The sequence below is a fragment of the Ricinus communis genome, chromosome 4, assembly GCF_019578655.1.
Source record: "Ricinus communis isolate WT05 ecotype wild-type chromosome 4, ASM1957865v1, whole genome shotgun sequence".
Taxonomy (NCBI): Eukaryota; Viridiplantae; Streptophyta; class Magnoliopsida; order Malpighiales; family Euphorbiaceae; genus Ricinus; species Ricinus communis.
Window position 1 is genome coordinate 27,744,645 of NC_063259.1, and position 19,121 is coordinate 27,763,765.

At 35.0% G+C, this 19,121-nt stretch overlaps 4 protein-coding genes across 7 annotated transcripts; all 4 read left to right on the forward strand.

Moving 5' to 3' along the window:
- The first annotated feature begins 2,088 nt into the window (after nucleotides 1-2,088).
- Nucleotides 2,089-5,509, forward strand: LOC8266323 (cycloeucalenol cycloisomerase). Its single transcript, XM_015721995.3, has 8 exons — nucleotides 2,089-2,343; nucleotides 2,433-2,587; nucleotides 2,898-2,981; nucleotides 3,130-3,171; nucleotides 3,929-4,039; nucleotides 4,118-4,309; nucleotides 4,576-4,673; nucleotides 5,090-5,509. Exons 1-8 carry the CDS (start codon nucleotides 2,337-2,339, stop codon nucleotides 5,280-5,282), a joined length of 882 nt encoding a protein of 293 aa, XP_015577481.1. The 5' UTR covers nucleotides 2,089-2,336; the 3' UTR covers nucleotides 5,283-5,509.
- Nucleotides 5,510-5,814: 305 nt separating this feature from the next.
- Nucleotides 5,815-14,789, forward strand: LOC8266322 (ribonuclease J). 3 transcript variants are annotated; one of them, XM_002511161.4, is made up of 17 exons: nucleotides 5,815-6,300; nucleotides 6,872-7,100; nucleotides 7,480-7,603; nucleotides 8,535-8,591; nucleotides 8,823-9,014; nucleotides 9,079-9,156; nucleotides 9,822-10,004; nucleotides 10,132-10,212; nucleotides 10,849-10,914; nucleotides 10,994-11,086; nucleotides 11,723-11,848; nucleotides 12,215-12,328; nucleotides 12,531-12,626; nucleotides 12,710-12,807; nucleotides 12,888-13,336; nucleotides 13,516-13,964; nucleotides 14,285-14,789. In XM_002511161.4, exons 1-17 carry the CDS (start codon nucleotides 6,111-6,113, stop codon nucleotides 14,378-14,380), a joined length of 2,721 nt encoding a protein of 906 aa, XP_002511207.2. In that variant the 5' UTR covers nucleotides 5,815-6,110; the 3' UTR covers nucleotides 14,381-14,789. The 3 variants fall into 3 exon arrangements, with proteins under 3 accessions (XP_002511207.2, XP_048228689.1, XP_015581879.1); XM_048372732.1 differs by having other exon boundaries at nucleotides 6,876-7,100; XM_015726393.3 differs by having other exon boundaries at nucleotides 5,819-6,300; nucleotides 7,480-7,589.
- A 1,283-nt stretch (nucleotides 14,790-16,072) lies between these two features.
- On the forward strand, nucleotides 16,073-16,897 carry LOC8266321 (calcium-binding protein CML38). Its single transcript, XM_015723351.3, has one exon. The coding sequence runs from the start codon at nucleotides 16,398-16,400 to the stop codon at nucleotides 16,818-16,820; it is 423 nt and encodes a 140-aa protein (XP_015578837.1). The 5' UTR covers nucleotides 16,073-16,397; the 3' UTR covers nucleotides 16,821-16,897.
- A 367-nt stretch (nucleotides 16,898-17,264) lies between these two features.
- LOC125369753 lies at nucleotides 17,265-18,602 on the forward strand. 2 transcript variants are annotated; one of them, XM_048372734.1, is made up of 3 exons: nucleotides 17,265-17,791; nucleotides 17,897-17,959; nucleotides 18,036-18,602. In XM_048372734.1, exons 1-3 carry the CDS (start codon nucleotides 17,611-17,613, stop codon nucleotides 18,482-18,484), a joined length of 693 nt encoding a protein of 230 aa, XP_048228691.1. In that variant the 5' UTR covers nucleotides 17,265-17,610; the 3' UTR covers nucleotides 18,485-18,602. The 2 variants fall into 2 exon arrangements, with proteins under 2 accessions (XP_048228691.1, XP_048228692.1); XM_048372735.1 differs by lacking the exon at nucleotides 17,897-17,959 and having other exon boundaries at nucleotides 18,036-18,601.
- Nucleotides 18,603-19,121: the final 519 nt, after the last annotated feature.

Below are 19,121 nucleotides of genomic sequence, written 5' to 3' on the forward strand. Positions count from 1 at the left end.
TCCTATATTTGTCTCACTATTGAAGAAGTATAGGAGATCCATGACTGGTATTTCAATAGCATGATAACAAATTGTGGAAAGACACCATAGAAACCATAATTCACTTTCAATTTGTGGATGGGTATGAGAAAGGTGATAAATTAGGCACCAAGGGTAATCTGGATAAAAGAAATTGGGTTGGATGGGTAGCGAGAAAGTTTGTTGGATAGTTGTCAAATAATGAAATATCATATTTCTGGCAAAATTGTTGACCTGTCTCGTTGTGAGATTTGTGGGAAGGTCTGGTGGTGAGGGAGGTTGCAGAGGGTCTTTTGAGGACGAAGAGGCCACGAAGATTATAGGGAGATTAACTGTTGAGGTGAGGAGGACAATAAGTTGGTGTTTTGGTTGTGGCTTTGATAGTCTGGATAAGAAATCTGGGATGAGATTTCTCGTCCCTTTTATATGCTGAACTTCAAAATCATATCTACTGAACCATGATTTTAACCTCAATAATTGAGGTTCTGGTAAGGTATTTTGGTTGGATTCAAGGATTCTTGGAAATGAAGAATTATCCATCCGAACCAGGAAGTGTTGTCCAATCAGGAAAAACTCAAACTTTTTTATCCCGTATTTGACTGCCAATATCTCTTTGTAAGTTAAGTGGTAATACTTTTCTGAAGGAGAAAATTGTCCTGATGCATAACCACACAGTTGTTCCTTGTTGTTGAGATTTTCAAGGAGGATGGCCCCCTACGCATGATCAGATGCATCCGTCTGAAGGATAAGATTTCCTGTAGATGGAATGGTGAGAGGTGGAGGATTGTGAGCCAATTCTTTTAGTCTCCGGACAGCTGTAGTTTGTTATGTTCCCCAAGGAGGAGGGTCTTTTTTTAGCATTTTAGAAAGATGACATGTGTAACTGGACATGTGTGGTATGGCTTCCCTGACATAGTTGAGTATTCCAAGAAACTGTTGTATTTGCTTTACAGAGAGATTCTCATCTGGAAAGTAACCAAGCTTTTTTGTCAAGTGTGGACCATAGGTGTATTGGCCGTCTTTAAAATGCATGCCAAGAAACTCTATCTCTTGTTGGCCAATCATACTCTTTTTCTCTGACAGTATGATGCCATACTTTTGGATGATAGCAAGGAATTGTTTCAGGAGGTGATGATGTTCTTCAGCTGTCTCCGAGAATAGGAGAATGTCATCAATATAGATCAGGGATGAGTAAAGGATAGGCCCAAAGATTTCTATCATTATTTTTTGAAATTGTGAAGGAGCTGTTTTGAGCCCAAAAGGCATGACTGTCCATTGATATTGGGCGTTTGGGATACAAAAGGCTGTTTTGTATCTTTCTAAGGGATGGATACCTAATTGCCAAAATCCAGCCTTAAGGTCAAATTTTGAATAGAATTGGGTCTTTTGAATATGGACTTTTAGGTTCGAAATTCGAGGGAGAGGAAATTTGTTATCTTGCAGAAAATGGTTTAAAGGCTTGTAATCAATAACAAGTCTCATTTTCCCTCTTAATTTCTCAGACCTCTTTTCCACATAAAAAGCTTGACAGACCCATTGTGAGGTTGTGGGCTCAATGAGGACCTGTTGTAACAGAGTCAAGCATTATGATCTGGTAAGGGCTAGATCTGTAGGAGACATTCCTAGATGAGTGGCCTTTGTTGAGTTGATATCTTCATTGAGCTTGAAAGGGATGAGAAATCCTCAAGCTAAGACCGTATAGAGGCACCTTGCCATGAGAGGTCTTTCTGCTCTTTTGGATTCTTATAGCCGAGTTAGCCTTTTTGGATTATAGAAGAACAGATCGTGCAAACAATTAGCTCATAGCCAATGGATCAAGAAGAAGAGATGAAGAATTTAGAAAGTCATGAGAGAGAATAAATACAGATTGAAAGGAAGAACAGTGATAATACAATATAAATGTGGTATATTATATAGCACTGGTAAGAGGAGTGTTGGATGCATTTCCAATATCAACATTCTATTTTATTAAAAGTATGGTGTTTCTTAACTTGTGATTAGTGAGCCAAACTAAAGTATAAAAAAGAAATCCATATATGATAAAAGAATCAAAAAAATTCTCGAACAAAATTTGGAGTTAAATTAAGCCAGAATGAAGACAAAATCAAAATAGAGACCCTAGTGTCAGTTACCACTTTGGTTTATTTAGACTTACTATACAGTCTACAGAGCTAGCGCACTATGGAGTCGCCTCGATCGCTAATCCACTAACAAAGACTGTCACTGGGCTAATTCTGTCTCTCTCGTCACTCCACGCACTCTCTATCTGTTCAGATCCCAAAAATATCAGCAAAACGCTATAAACCCATATCGCAAAAATGGGCGGTAATCTCAATGTTTATTTTTGTTTTATTGTTAAAATAGGTTTAATCATTAATATTAATTCTTGACAAAAATAAGATTGTTCATTGAAGATGATACTACAAGTAAGGAGTCGGGTTCTTATACTTCGAGTTTATGGTTGGCTCCTAACGAGAGCAAAAGATGGGGCGAACTTTTCTTTCTCTGCTATACTCCTTTCTGGCTTACTCTCTGCTTAGGCATTGTTGTTCCCTACAAGCTTTATGAGGTAACCACTGTTTGTTTATTTAAAAAATGGGATTTTTTAGAGAGTTTTTATGGCTTTGGAACTTTGGATTTGATATTCTTTGGTAAGTTAGTTTCTCTACTTCTATAATTGGCATTAGATCAACGTGGTAATACGGGTGCTGTTTTAAAATTAGCTGTATATATATATCGCAGTTATGTTCATTTTGTATTTTACAGTTCTGTTCAATCTGGATTTACTTTGCGTATGCTCACTATATTGCTCCTCCAGAACCAGAGCATAGTGGTTTTAGTAACCATTAGTCTAAACCTATCATTGTTGTTACTGGCAGAGCTTTACGGAATTGGAGTATCTGCTTCTAGCTATGGTTTCTGCAGCTCCTTCTTTCTTGATTCCAATGATTTTTGTTGGAAAGGTAAATTGTTATTTAATTATCATTTTCTTTCTCTAAACAGTTCTAGAATTAAAATCCGGAAAAAAAAGGGGTTATTTCTCTTTTCTTTTTAATTGTGTTTTTCTTCGTTTCTGATTTTTCTGTTTTAACTGGATTAATGTTTTTGCAGGCTGATAGGAATTTGAATTTTAAAGACCGTTACTGGGTCAAGGCAAGTGCTTTTTCAGCCCAACATTTTATATATAATTATCATTAGGAGACTATGTAGCTAGGCAACTTAATTTTTGGTCTTGCATCATTGTCATGCTTTCCATTTATCAACTATTCAGTCATATCATGCCCACTTTTGCTAAATCATTTGTGAACCCTCTTCTTAATTAATAAAGTCGTATACATGTTTATTCACCAGCTATCATCTTAAATTTCTGTATCATCTGAGGTAGCTTTTAGGAGTTGGTAATTCCATTGTTTCTTCAAATTCGCTGTAGAGTTTCATTGAGCTTATTGCAGTACAATAGTATGAAGTCAAACTGCATTTCCCATTTTGCTTTTCTAAAACCTACTCCATCCATTGTAACCTTAAAGGTGAAAATGTATTATAATTGCATAGACAGGTTTAAAAGATATTTCATATGGCATGAGTATCAGTTGACTAGATGATATAATTGTATGACTTTTTAATCAGAATAAATGTCACTTAAGTTTATGCGGACTTTTTTAATCATCTTAACTTTGTTTTGTTCTCCTTATGAGTTATGACTACTTCAGTATAGTTGCTTCTTTTTTCATAATTAGTGCAATATCCATTGATGAACATAATTAAAGAAGTATTTATCATTAGGCGTAGATTTTTATGCTTTCTTTCTTATTTTAGAACATTATTGCAGTTCAATGTATATGTAATTTGAAGAAAGTTCGACTCTAAAGATAGGTTATCAACCTCAATTGTGAACTTACTGTTGTGGCAGGCTAGTCTCTGGATAATCATTTTCAGTTACGTTGGCAATTACTTTTGGACGCATTATTTCTTTACAGTTTTGGGAGCTTCTTATACATTTCCATCATGGAAGATGAATGATGTAAGTTACAAAACAAGACACATTCTTGTTAACTGACATGCTTTCTTGTGTACTCACTTTGTTTTATAATCTGTGTAGGTACCACACACAACGTTCCTTCTGACTCATGTATGCTTCCTGTTTTATCATGTCACTTCAAATATGACACTTCGTAGACTGCGGCATGCTATTGCTGATTTGCCAGATAAACTTCGGTGGGCTACTGAGGCAGCATGGATCTTGGCTCTTGCATATTTCATAGCATACCTGGAGACCCTGGCCATCTCTAATGTATGTTATACCTTGGCTTTTCGGTCAACAGTTACTATCTGAACTTGTACTTAACTATTCCAAAGTGGAGGTGATTTTCATCTATAAATTATATTGAAATGGATTCTGGTCTGCATTGAATGCTACACTATGCAATATCTTTCATAGTCAGTTTGATTCATAGCATTTTCTTGTTTTCTGTAAAATGACTGCTAATGTCAAAGTATTTCTTAGTCTTATGTGAACTAAAGTAACTGACAAGGACATTACATTTTGAACATATGCAGTTTCCATACTACGAGTTTGTTGATCGGTCTTCCATGTACAAAGTTGGGTCCTTGTTTTATGCCATCTACTTCATCGTAAGCTTCCCAATGTTTTTGAGGTAAGATGTATACTTGCCGATGAATTTGAATGTTGGATCATTTCTATAGCTCATGAATGCTTTTAGGTGCTCCAGTATTTTTTGCATTGTAGTATATGCTTGAAAATTGCTAACACTACCATACCTGTTCTATATGGAAATTCTGGGATCATATTCTCAGCCCTAAATGTTTCAGCTCATGAGGAAATTTGTGAACTACCTTAATTTGTATTTGTAGTATTGCATGTTTATTCTGTATTTATCGGTTTAGAGAGGAGAGACAAATGATACATTGGAGACATATGAGCACCGAGACAATAATAAAATAACACTAAGTTGAAGAAGTTGAAAGAAAGCTGAAAATGATGAGTGACTTGTACAGGATCAGGAAGGATATGGTTCTGACTTTTCTTTGTGGGATTCACTGATGTACGCAGGATTGATGAGAAACCTGGTGACTTATGGGACTTACCGAGAGTGGCTGTAGATGCTCTGGGTGCAGCAATGCTGGTAACGATAATACTCGACTTGTGGCGCATCTTTCTTGGACCTATTGTTCCACTATCAGATACAAAACAGTGCCTTCAACCAGGACTGCCCTGGATTCATGCACATGCCAATGAAACTTAGTAACTGCATTTCATTGTGGAAGTTTCAAGAACTTGATGTTGTAACATTAACTGTAATGTACATTAAGCCACTATTTTGTTTCCTTCATCTACGGATGCTTCATCTTTGGCTTAGACTGACTCCTGCAGTAGTTCTTTTACGAATGATGCTGTGTCCAGTGCTTCCTTCAAAAATGGCTACTCTGCGTGCTCATTATCTCAGAACACAGATCTTTCTTGTTTCAGTAACTCTTATGTTGGTTTTTGACAACACAGCCATTATAATTTGCAGTTTATCATATTGGAAAGAAAGCCATTGCAAACTGTAAAGAAATTATATCAGCAGATACTAATGTTTATTCAACCACAAAAATGCTTCTCATGCTCTAAATAATATTTGAGATTATTAAATTTAAAATAAATAGTTCAAATTTTATTGTTTAATAAAAAAATTATTAATAATATATAAAATTTAAATATTATTTGTGATAAATTTTAATCATTGGATTATAATTTGTGCATGAATATTATCAGCGAACGTATATATGAGGTGATTTAATTCCTGTAAAAATCATCACTAAACAGAAAAATAAAAAACAAAAAATAAGTAAATTTCACAAACCATAATGGGATACGCACGTGGTGTTAGGCAGGCACGTGCGACTGTTTATCACTTGCCATCGTCTCAACGATAAGAAAGATATTTATTTCTCAACCTTACGAAAAAACAAAAAAAATCCTGAACTTCACTTCACTCACTCAATTTCCCGCTCCAGGGAAAAGCTCAACTAAAATCAAAATTCTAGGGTTTTCCAGTATCTGGAGCTTCTAAATTAAGTGAAAGAAACATATGCAGATGCAGTCAGTCTCCTCCTATTCATTATACTTCACTTCTTGTAGCAGACTCGAACAACACTGCTTTCACAAAATGGCTGCTTTTAGTGCTATCTCTCTTTGTCCCTACAGTCTTTTGCACCGGCCTAGGCCTTCCACAAGAAAGTATCCCATTTCTTGCTCTATCGGCTCTTCTTCAACAATAGGTGTTTACTGAAACACCTTCACATATGAGTTTACTTATTTTGTTTTATCATTTACTTTATGAGAACTAGTGCTAAAATGAAGAACTTAGTAGAAGAAAAGAGTATGCAGTTATGGAGCTCATATTTATCTTCTTTTGGTGTGTGAACAATCCCATATTGATATGTTTTCTTTTTGTTATTTGGAAAAATTGTAAGGTTAAAACTTTCTATCAATTGAAACCTTACATATGTCAACAATATTCATAATATAACTTAAGTTTGTATTTATACAGCTGTAACTAAGTAACCTCAAAAACCTGAATGTTGTGGGATTTTTGTTCTTTCTTTGATTTCCATTTATGTTTTCTTGCCGCACCTTACAATCCATAGGAACAGGATCATACTATAAATGTTCAAATTCTCATTTCTTTCAGTGCATTAATAATTTATTTGGATTCATTAGGACTTTGGGTTTTTACTTTTCTGGTCAGTTTTTTTCCTTGTTCTTTTTGGTTAAGCATTATCATCCATATAGTTTCTACTATTAGGGATTTAGTTTTTATGATCACTGTTCTGTGTTGTTTCATTCTAGGCAGTCATGGATCCAAAGCACCACGTAAAAGATCAGGAAGAATGGAAGGGGCTGGGAAAAGTATGGAGGATTCTGTTCAGCGCAAGATGGAACAGTTTTATGAAGGGTCTAATGGTCCACCTCTTCGCATTGTTCCAATTGGTGGCCTGGGTGAGATTGGGATGAATTGCATGCTTGTTGGGAATTATGATCGCTATATACTAATTGATGCTGGTGTTATGTTTCCTGAGTAAGTATTTGGGCATACTGTGCTTCCTGAGGATCTTATATTTTGTGTTTAGCGCATGCCTGCATGCATCTCTGCCATTAATTTATTAATTTTTTCGTGATTCCATCAAAATTATTTACATTTTACAGCTTTAGTTACTTCTTCATGATTTTAACAACTTTTCCGACTTCTTGCAATGAATTAGGAAGAGGATGAAATACGTGAAATCAACTGTGTTAGTGACTATAAATGCTTTATAAAGCACTTTCAAGGATTACACTTTTGTGTAGAAAGCACTGGAAATTGCAGTTTTCTTTTGCATGGATTATTAATAATCATGTTGCTGAAGTGTTGTTATCTGGATGTGCTAACATTTTAATATTTCTATGATGTTTTCCAGCTATGATGAGCTTGGAGTCCAAAAAATTATACCTGATACCACATTTATAAAAAGATGGAGCCACAAAATTGAAGCTGTTATTATAACTCATGGGCACGAAGATCACATTGGTGCGTTGCCTTGGGTAAAGTTTCCTTCTACTTCTTGGAAAATGACCTTTTGACCTAGCACTGCTTGATGAACTACCTGCCTATTAAGCTTGTTAACTCTATCAATGTTTTTATCATTAAAATCTGTTCTCTGAGTTTCTGATAGGGTGTTTTCTCATGCATTCTATTATTGATAAATTCAGACACAATTTAAACCGACAATTATTGTTTAATAGAGAAGGATCCACACCAGTGCCTTGGCTGATAGCTGGGGGCAGCTTGATCCATCTAGTTGGGATGGCCAAGGTGGATATATAGATGAAATCAACATGAAATTGAAGTGTAAATAGATTTTTTTGCAGCTGATATATGATTCTTGAAAATTTATCTTATTCTTAAAGGTGGAGAAGATGAACTTCAAAACTTTAGGCAACTATTGGTCTCAATATCTGCTGACAGCTATTGCCAGTTTGTCACAGGCACATGCTTGTGTTTGACGCTTACTTGTAGCTTTCTAAGGGATTTTCGTTGTGCATTATCCATTGGCTATGTCAGTGCTCTTAAGAATGACTATGATTGCATTGCTACAAAATTAAATAGATTTATTTATCTTCCTAAAGGCTAAATGCCACACATGATAAAATGACTGTCTCACACGTCATTTTGTTTATTCTTGAAATGGTATTTGCTGCACTGGCAAAGTAGGGGTACTTCTCCTTATTCTTCTTCTTATTGAAGGATAAGGGATGGAACTTGGAATTTAACAGACCAAGCTTTTTTCTCCTGGCCTTTATATTTAATAGTGTGGCTCTTAGCTACGGTTTGGCTGCAGCATTTCAGCCTTCTAGGCTCTGTCATTTGGCTTAGTTAGACATGATTAATATAAAATATCTTCTTTTATGATTTCTAGCATTCTTCTGTTTATTTCTGTTTCCACTTACATCATCTCTCTTACTCTCCAAGCAGGTTATCCCAGCTCTGGATTCCCGTACTCCGATTTATGCATCATCTTTTACGATGGAGGTATATATTGTGGCTGCTACATGCATCCATGACTAGAGCATATGCATACTAATACAGCATAAATATAGTTATGGAAACTACCTTACTTGCTATTAATAGGTGTGAAGAAACTAACTCAAATATGTTGACAATAAGTTGAAAGTACTGTTTCAAAATTACAAGTCCTGACATAGCAGCCTTGTTTTTGATGTGGTTAAAGATTATGATATACTTTTTCATACTTTTCAACAGTTGATAAAAAAGCGCCTGAAAGAGCATGGGATTTTTCTTCCATCTAGACTTAAGGTCTTTAGAACAAGGAAGAAATTTATAGCTGGGCCTTTTGAAGTAGAGCCTATCAGGGTGACTCATTCCATTCCTGACTGTTGTGGGCTGGTACTTCGCTGCTCTGATGGTACAATTCTTCACACGGGGGACTGGAAGGTAAGCTTATTGATTGATATATCTTCTTTTCTCTTCGTTTGAGTTCACTTGCTTATGTCTACAGATAGATGAGTCACCATTGGATGGCAAAGTCTTTGACCGTGAAGCACTTGAGGAACTGTCAAAAGAAGGAGTGACATTGGTAAGTCTCCTGTATCTATACTGTAGTTTGTAATCAACTTATCATAATTACATGTTCTTGTGAAGCAACTTTGCTAGATTTAACTTTGTGAAAGAGATAATTGTTTTATGAGCTGCAAACAAAAACTTTGCATTTGTGTTTCTGATGATAGATTGGACAATAAAAATGAATTTCATTATCACTATAGTTGGGTCACGTTTGTTTCTTTATCACCTTCTTTGACTATGGGGGAAAATGAATGCTCTTGACATTTCTAATGACACAATTAGCAATGGAGTAAATGCAAAGGATCATACTGTCATTTCATTTTATCTTGAAAACCAGTACGACTGTTTGCAGTAATGTAATTCTGTTCCTGTTAGTCTCGGCAGATCCAAATCCAATAGTCATAGGGACATATCTACAGAGGTAATTTATTTAACAGTTTGAAGTTAAATAATGGCATCTGATGCCATGATTTTATGTTTTCTTTAGATATTCATTTGATGTTAATCATATCCTTAACCTTGTGGTTTCCTCTGCATGATAATTCTAACTGTGAATCTATCTAGGTGTTTTTTACTTGCAGTTCTACTGTAAATGCATTGTGATTTTAGTTCTTTTATTGAAGTTGTTCAAAAAAAATATGGCAACTTGACATGCATTGAATGCACAATCCTGTTCAGATGATGAGTGACTCAACTAATGTACTGTCACCTGGAAGGACAATTAGTGAAAGTGTAGTAGCAGATTCATTATTGAGACATATTTCAGCTGCCAAAGGAAGAATCATTACTACCCAGTTTGCATCAAATATACATCGCCTAGGAAGTGTGAAAGCTGCTGCTGATTTGACTGGTAGAAAGTTGGTAGGCATTCTTGAGTTACTTGCTTTCTCTATTATGTTATAAGCACACCTCTTAGTAGATAATGCATTTTGCTTTTCAAAGGTAGAAGACATACCAGACAGTTGTGACATTGTGATTATTTTGTTAGGTCTTTGTTGGTATGTCCTTAAGGACATATCTGGATGCAGCTTGGAAGGATGGAAAGGCACCGATTGATCCATCCACTCTGGTAATAATACTTCAAGAATTCTGTGCCTTGATTCTGTTCCTCTATTACTTGGTTTTTCTTTGAAGAAAAAAAATATAATTCAATTTTTTTTCATATCAACTATAGCCCTTGAAATTCATAAAGTCGGCGTTAACCCTTCCATAGGATTATTGTTTGCCATAAAATTTTATACCTCTTGACCCCTCTATACTTGGTATATGTATCCTCATCCTTCAAGCACTTCAGCTTGGATAAAATTTGTTTTGTTTACTGGTTCAACGACTTTTTTGAGGATAATTCGATAGGAAGAACTTAGTTGGGGGAAGCACAATATGGCTATTGCAGGAACTACATGAGCACAAACTTCATATTGTGCTAGGAATCATGTTTTCCATTGTTATTGATTGCAAGATTTTTTTAAAATTTTTATTGTTTTGGGTCTATTAACTAAAGACGGATATTTTTGGTAAGCTTTTTATCAAGGGAAAAAAAAGTAACTCTAATCAATTTTAGCTCAGAAATTTAGTATTCTTTGCATGCGCTATTTGGTTGGCATATAATTCCAAGACAATTTATGCCCATCTTTGTTCATAACACTATGTTTTAATGACATCTTTCATCTTGTTCTCATGATCTTATGCTTTGTACATTAAATAGGTGAAAGTGGAAGATATTGATGCTTACGCTCCAAAGGATCTGCTAATTGTTACGACTGGATCACAAGTAAGCAGATCTATCTCCTTGGCTCAGTTCACTATTGTGCCATTTAGCTAGCTTCTTGACTTGGCATGTATTGTGTCAGGCAGAGCCACGTGCTGCACTGAATCTTGCATCATATGGTAGTAGTCATTCCTTCAAATTGAACAAGGATGATATAATTCTATATTCAGCAAAGGTAAAGTAATATCTTATAAATTCAATTTCATTTTCTATTTTTAACCAAAATTTGCCCAATGGTTTATTCTGTCTCTTTCATATGGCTTGATATAAGTTGACAAAGTAATGCTTCTACTGATCATCTAATGATTCAAGTATTCACAATTTTTCATTTTTGAGTTCTTTTTGGATGTAATTTATAGTTTCTACGATGTTGGATACCTTCTTGGTATGGAATGAACCAGGATGTTCTCATTGTCCTGGAATTCAGAATTTTCACTTGATATATGACGAGTTTATGCATTGGAAGTACCGAATATAATGAGTGGTAACGAGAGTATTACTAGAGTTGCTGAATAAAAAATGGCCCGAGATATGGAGAGATTTATTCTTGCTCCAATTTCATTTTCGAAAAATGCATTTGGTTGGTTGAATTTTTAAGTAATGTTAACAATTTGTATTACGCTAGCTTTTGTATTTTGTTAAATGTTTATCCAATATGATTGCTCTCACTGGTTTACTTAAGACATTCCATTTTTTCCTTTTCCTTGCTTCAGGCATTTAGGAAAATGGCTTTACTATTAATCATATCTACTGTTTGTTGTTAAATTCACATAAATTATGCATCTTTAGCAGTTTTATATTTCACTTTCAGGTAATCCCTGGCAATGAATCTAGGGTGATGAAAATGATGAATCGTATATCAGAGATTGGGTCAACTCTGGTAATGGGCAAGAATGAGCTGCTGCACACATCTGGCCATGGGTATCGTGGAGAATTAGTAAGATCTATTATACTTATCCTTAAGGTTTCTTTTATAAATTTTTTGGCATCATGCAGCATCTTAATGCGACACTGGCTTTCATCATTTAAGCATGGTTTATTTCTCCCTGTTATTGACTTTGCCTTTTGTAATATGAGAACTACATAGAAGCTGGTACCCAGAAAATTAGTCTCTTTTTAAGAGAACCAACAGGTGAACTACATAATGTTGGTTGTGCTGGTGTGTCTTACCCGCATACTAACTCTTAGACTTGATATGCATTATATCTTTGTCTTTGGTCTTTTATTACACTTTATTGATTATCCTAAAGAAAAAGTTCTACATTCTCATGAGATTAATATAATATTAGTATAAATTCTTCAGGAGGAGGTACTTAGGATTGTGAAGCCGCAACATTTTCTTCCCATACATGGAGAACTCTTGTTTCTGAAAGAGCATGAATTGCTTGGGAAATCTACTGGTGTTCGACATACTACTGTGAGTTAACTTTCCATTCATAAACACCTGTGGCTGGTATTAACTTAGCTTGACTAAATAAGGATGAGTAGATTAATGTCATGATATATTTAACTTTAAGCTAAGACACATGTACATGATACTAGGCATGATTTTCTTTTTGGTGCTATTATTTGAAATTATAAGTCATGATATAATTGGCAAATTGTATATAATTTTCCAGGTTATAAAGAATGGAGAGATGCTTGGAGTCTCCCACTTAAGGAACAGAAAAGTTCTATCTAATGGCTTTATTTCCCTTGGGAAGGAAAATTTGCAGGTTGGTTATAGTTGAAGATTTCGATTTCTTAGTAATAGAATTAAATTTAAAAATGCTTGATTGACTGAAGTCTTATATTGCAGTTGATGTATAATGATGGTGATAAAGCATTTGGCACGTCAACTGAGCTTTGCATTGATGAGAGACTAAGAATTGCAACAGATGGCATTATAGTGATTAGGTAGAGCATTGAAATCTTCAATAGTATCCACCCTTCTATGCTAGTTGTATTAATGACATCTTGGCATTTCTCTGTTACAGCATGGAGATTTTACGCCCACAAAATGCAGAAAGCCTCACTGCGAACACCATAAAAGGAAAAATAAGAATTACAACACGCTGCTTGTGGCTAGATAAAGGGAAGCTTTTAGATGCCCTTCATAAAGCTGCCCAGGCTGCACTATCAAGCTGTCCTGTGAATTGTCCTTTATCTCACATGGAAAAGACAGTGTCCGAGATTCTGAGGAAGATGGTAAGAAAGTACAGCGGTAAAAGACCTGAAGTCATTGCCATTGCTGTGGAAAATCCAGCTGGAGTTCTTTCCGATGAGCTCAAAACAAGGCTATCTGGCAACTCTCGTGTTGGTTTTGGAATATCAGCACTGAAAAAAGTAGTTGATGGATATCCAACGAGAAATCGCTCAAACAAAACACAAATGGAAAGCAATGGTTATATGCATGTAGATAACACATTACAGCAAAATCTGGAAGGTCCTCTTTCTCTCTCTCTCTCTCTCTCTCTCTCTCTCTTTCTCTCTCTCTGTGTGTGTGTGTTTGTACACATGTACTGATGGGTTTCCTAGACAATTCTTACTGGTGATTATTTTTTTTATTCTTTATCCATTGGACTTGTGAAGTAAACCATCGTTTGTGCTATGGTAATTATGCAGTTGATGATAGTGAAGTTGGGAGACTACAACCTGATGAAAATACTGCAGCCTCAATTTCAAGTTCACCTGACAGACTTCCCTCCAACTCTCAAGATCAAGATGATTTTTGGAAATCATTTGTTTCATCTAATCCAATTGATACTTTGGTTCCACAATCAGAACACATAAAAGAGCTCGAGGATGATGGTAGTCTGAGCAGTGACGATGAGTCCATGGAAATGCAAGATCAGAAATCAAAGCCTTCCAAGCGTGTGAAAAGAAATAAATGGAAACCTGAAGAGATTAAGAAGCTGATAAAAGTGCGTGGGAAATTACATGATAGATTTCAAGTGGTAAAGGGGAGAATGGCTCTCTGGGAAGAGGTATCTAATAGATTGATGATTGATGGTATTAATCGAAGTCCTGGGCAGTGCAAATCTTTGTGGGCATCCCTGAATCAGAAATACGAGGTATGTTCTTCCTCCTCTCATGTTGGAATTATGGTTCGTTTTTTGTAAATCTGTACATGTGAAATTTTTATGTAGTCATGTGCGATTAATCAGTATCTACCTCTGGTCTTTTCCAATATGACAAGATCATTGTAGACCAATATCTTTTTTACTTCAGCCGACAACAAATTTGTCTAGATGAAAACATGAAATATTGTTCATTTGTTGCATGAATTTAATGATATGAGTCCTACTGTGTTTCTTGTAATTTGATTGTCTTACTGCCTATTTATCCCTTCTTTTTCATACTGCTTAGTGACAAGTACTACTGGTATGAACAGGAAAGTAAGAGTGACGAGAACGGCCAAACAGTTTGGCCTCATTATGAAGACATGGATAAAATTCTATCTGCTTTTGGGGAAATGACAACAAAGTGATTGGGAGAGGGGAGAAAGCTGTGCATCAAACATTTCTGAAGAGCCTTCAACAGCCATGTTTTTTCAAATAAAGCCTGGACAGTGATGAATGGGGTGATACAATTAGCAGAGGCACCTGATCAGGGATGTATACGAATTAGGGGCAATGTTGAAGGTTTGTTTAATGAAATACACCTGCGATTACAAAAGAAAGAAATGATATTGATAGTGATATTGTAGCCATAGGGGCTTTTATGAAATGGTGATCTGGTGTATATTATTTGAGTACTGTATTTGTGGAGGATGTTTTCTTTCCTTTGCTTCTATTTGTTATTTTTGTTACATTAATAAAACTCTGATCTGACGCAGCAATACCGCTAGGTTCTTGGTTGAATTTATAAAGATCCATAAAGTGATTCTTTCCTAGTCATCTGATACTCTTTATAATATGTAATAATGTATTTTGATGTGGTGAACCTATATGTACAAAAGGCTCCATGTAAACAAAACTCAGAACTAGTAGTATAAGGATTCTAGATGTTGGCTGGTATTAATTAATACCCCACCAAATTAGGAGTCACTCCAGACTCCAGCAAAATGAAGACACCAAGAAAACTAAGAAACAGGCATGAACGCCATGAACTATAACATATATGTGAACTAGGCTGGAGAGAGACACTAATCACTGAACCACATGGAGGTTCCTTGCGAAATATGTGTATCATGGGGTTGCTAGTGCATGCTGGAACAGGTTAACAATGTTGGCACTGAAGCACAAGCCTGCTAGATGACGTTATGATAAAACAATGTTAGGGATCAAAATAAGTATTTATGAGCAAAAAAAACACGATCAATCAAATAATTGATATTTCTCTCCAACCAGGAAACGATGTAACTTTATATGCTCTGCAAGACTTTGAACGCAATCCTTCCCAAGCTCTTTGCACGTTGCTGTTTCTGAGGACATATGAAACTGGCCACCCTCAATTGCAGTATCCAAGCATCCCAGGACCAACGTTGAATCAAAATTTTGACTGGATTCGGAACGACGAAACACACACCGCCAATAATGAAAGGTTTGAGGAAAAAAAAAAATCTTATTTTAATTTATTTGATAAAAGTTCAGAATTTGACATAGAAGAAGCCCAAGAAAGAACGTTTTCTGGAACTTCTAGCAGAGTCAGCCTTATTAGCAAGTGCGGGTGAAATGACTATTGTGTATAAACAAATGCAGTCGCTGAAAGTTTCAAGATATAAATGATTAAAGAAAGATTCGTAAAGCAAAAGGCATTGATCCCTTCTTTAGTTTTTGAGTGCTAGTAAGTCTAATTAACAAAACCCCAACTGCCCAAAAAGAACTCTTCTAATTTTGTTGAAGAAAATCATAATAATAATTATATGCAATCAGATCAAAATAATTATTGTTGTTGATAGGGAATTGAGTTATTTACTCTGTCAAAACTCAAAACTACCCTGTTGAAAAATTGAGCAACTTAATACAAAATAAACTCCATACCAGACTCTCTATTCACCACCTCCATAACCACAATGGTCTTCTACCTAGAATTTGTAATAATGTTCTCACCTGTGTCAGTTTGTGAACTTCCAAAATAAATAAATAAATAAATAAAAGGCTCAATGCAAATTATAATCTAATTAGCTTTTCTATGGCTATATATACAGTAGGGGACAAGCACATGACCCTTCCCTCAGTCCTGACGTTATTCCTCCATTTATCCGATTCTATAATATAATTCTCCATTTCTTGAACACTTCTTTCACTCTATTGAAAATTCATGGCAACTTCTTCCAGATATGATGGAAAGTCAGGTCAAGAAAACTCGCATGCCACACGCTCTTTTACACACCCATTTAAACAAGCATGCCATCCTATTTTACTCAAATCAATACCCTCTTGCATTGCATTTGCTTCTTTCTTTCTCAATAATCTTCCTCATTTACAACTTCATCTCTTATATATCTGTCTGCTTGATCTTGATCACAAAATTGTTAAATAATTTGCATTTTTTTTTCTGCAATGAGAAAGAGAGAAGAAGTGGAACTCATTTTTCGCCACTTGGACAAGAATGGCGATGGCAAGATTTCACCATCAGAACTGAGTGACCATGTAAGTTTGATAGGGGGGAAGTTGTTCGTGAAAGAGGCGGAAATGGCGGTGGGGTTAGTGGACTCAGATGGAGATGGGTTGTTGGAATTGGAGGATCTTGTTAGGCTAATGGAAGCTGGAGGCGAAGAAGAAAAACTGCAGGATCTGAAAGAGGCTTTTGCTATGTATGATGAGGATAACTGTGGGTTCATCACACCAAACAACTTGAGAAAAATGCTTAAAAGACTCGGTGACTCAAAGTCTATCGATGAATGTAAAGTGATGATAAATCAGTTTGACCTTAATGGTGATGGTGTTCTTAGCTTTGAAGAATTCAGGGTCATGATGCTGTAACCTCTCTCTCTATGTATACACAATACATATACATATTTGTTTCTTTCATATGCAGAAATTTATCAATGTTTTCTTAATGGGTCTTTGGATTGCTTGTATACCATGTTTATGCAGTCAATTTTCAAGCATGAACTCTGTGAAGCAACCCTTGAATCTTATTTTTTCTATTCATGTAATGTTACAACAATTGGGAAAAAATTAAACTCGATAGGAACAAAAGTCTCCTTTCTTTTGAGTAATATTGGAATGAATGTAGGAAAAACCATTACATAATAAAGATTTTGAATTAACCATAATCTTCTCAACATTTTTTCCAACTTTCCATGCTATTTCCACATAAATTAAAATAGAGATAAAAGTAAATTTCAATGGAATTAAAGCATGTACTATAAAAACAAGAAAATAAAAATCTATAGAATTTTGAATTGAGAAGTTTGAATCTCAATCTATGGTTTTGGATGGTGTGGCAGGATAACATACTATTAGACATTGTGGCCTAAAAGGCAACTATCATTCATACGGCTAAACCCATGCATTTGCTCATCAAAAAAATCTAAATCAACTGACATCTTTTCCTTATAATAATCCATCATTCTGTTATTTGTTTCCTTGTGTTTGATTTTCAGGCATATTCTTCTCATCCAGCTCAGCCGAAAGGCAAAGGCAAGTTTCTTGTTCCTCTTCCTTGTCTTCATCTGAATCTCTTCTTGTGCTTCTTCTTTCCTGTCTCTATAAACTTTTGCATAAGACAATGTGTTGAGACATCGACATAAAAGGGAATTTTCTCATAATGGAAGACTCTGTTTCGGTCAAGAAAACACCAGATTCAACTATTAGTCTTCATGAGACAGACATGGATTTGATGCCATCTTCTGAGGAAAGGCCATCCGACATGGAAACCTCACATGCTAATGACATTTCAGATTCCAAATCTTCCACATCAATTTCTGTGACAAATTCCCATGACTTTGGTATGACTGAGTACACCTCTTCTGCACCTTATTTTGCATCAGTCGTACAATTCACATGCATCAAATAGCTTGTAAATTCACAAACCTTGCTCGCAATTTCTGTAGGCGGCAAAAATATGATGCCTGAAGGATCTGACACTGAGGATGATTTCTTCAGCGTCAAAGGAGGTGCGATAACCTTATAATAATTAAAAAGTTTCACACAAAATCTTAAAATTGTGACACTGTGTTTACCTTCTTTCAGAATTCAGCCGATCATGCAGCAATGCTTCGAGCCGGAGAGACAGCTTCGGTAGTGTATTTCCATCATTAAAGGAGGAAGAAGGTGATTGGAAAGGGGAGAAAGATCCATTAGAAGAGAAAAAGAACCAGTGCGATCAGCTCTTTCAAGATTCCTTGTGCGAGAGCAACCAAACTGATCATAATAATAATCAAAGAATAAGATTGTTAGAATTCCTTGAAGATGAATGTTGGAATGAAGAAATTGCCAGAATTACTGCTACTCCTACTCCAAGTAGAGCAGAAGAAGAAAGATTGAAGTCAAAGGAGCAGCATTTATCTTCCAAGAAAGGATGTTCAAGCATGGTATTGGTTAGAGATGATAAGATAGCTAAGCAGTACCATTCACGTAAAGTTGGAAATAAACATTGCTGTTTTCCAAGTTTGGGTCCAAGACGTACCCCAAAGGATTAACTAATTGAATACCCATTCTACCCCACTTTCCCCTTCTTTTATTTTGGCATTGCGTAATTCCTTTTATCTTTCTTTCCCCTTCTTTTATTTCTATATGTATAATAAACTATTATCTTTTTCACAAAGGATTCTAAAAATCGCCAAAGGGTATTAAAATAAAATTTATTGTATTAAAATATTTTAATATTGTTCAAGCAATCAATAGAATTTATCAAATAATTAAATATATACATATTTAACTTTTATACACATAATTATAGGTTCCTAATTAAAATATGACTTTATTAAAATAATCAAAATAGAAAAATTACATACACCTCTAAAATTTATAAAATATTTATTTTAAATCACAAAAAAAGCTATAGAAAATTATTATTTTTGTAAGATAAAAAATTAGTTCGTTATTATTGAAAAATATATTATTTTTATAAATTTAATTATTTTTGTACAAATGATCATATTTTCTTAATAATTATAAAAAAAATATTTTCTAATAAAAATATATAAAAGGATCGTTATTTTTCATAAAATAAAATTTTATTTTATATAATAACTTATTATTTTCATAAATTATTGACTTATGTAAAGATAAAATAAGTAATAAAATTTATAAAAAATAACTTTAGTTTATGGAAAA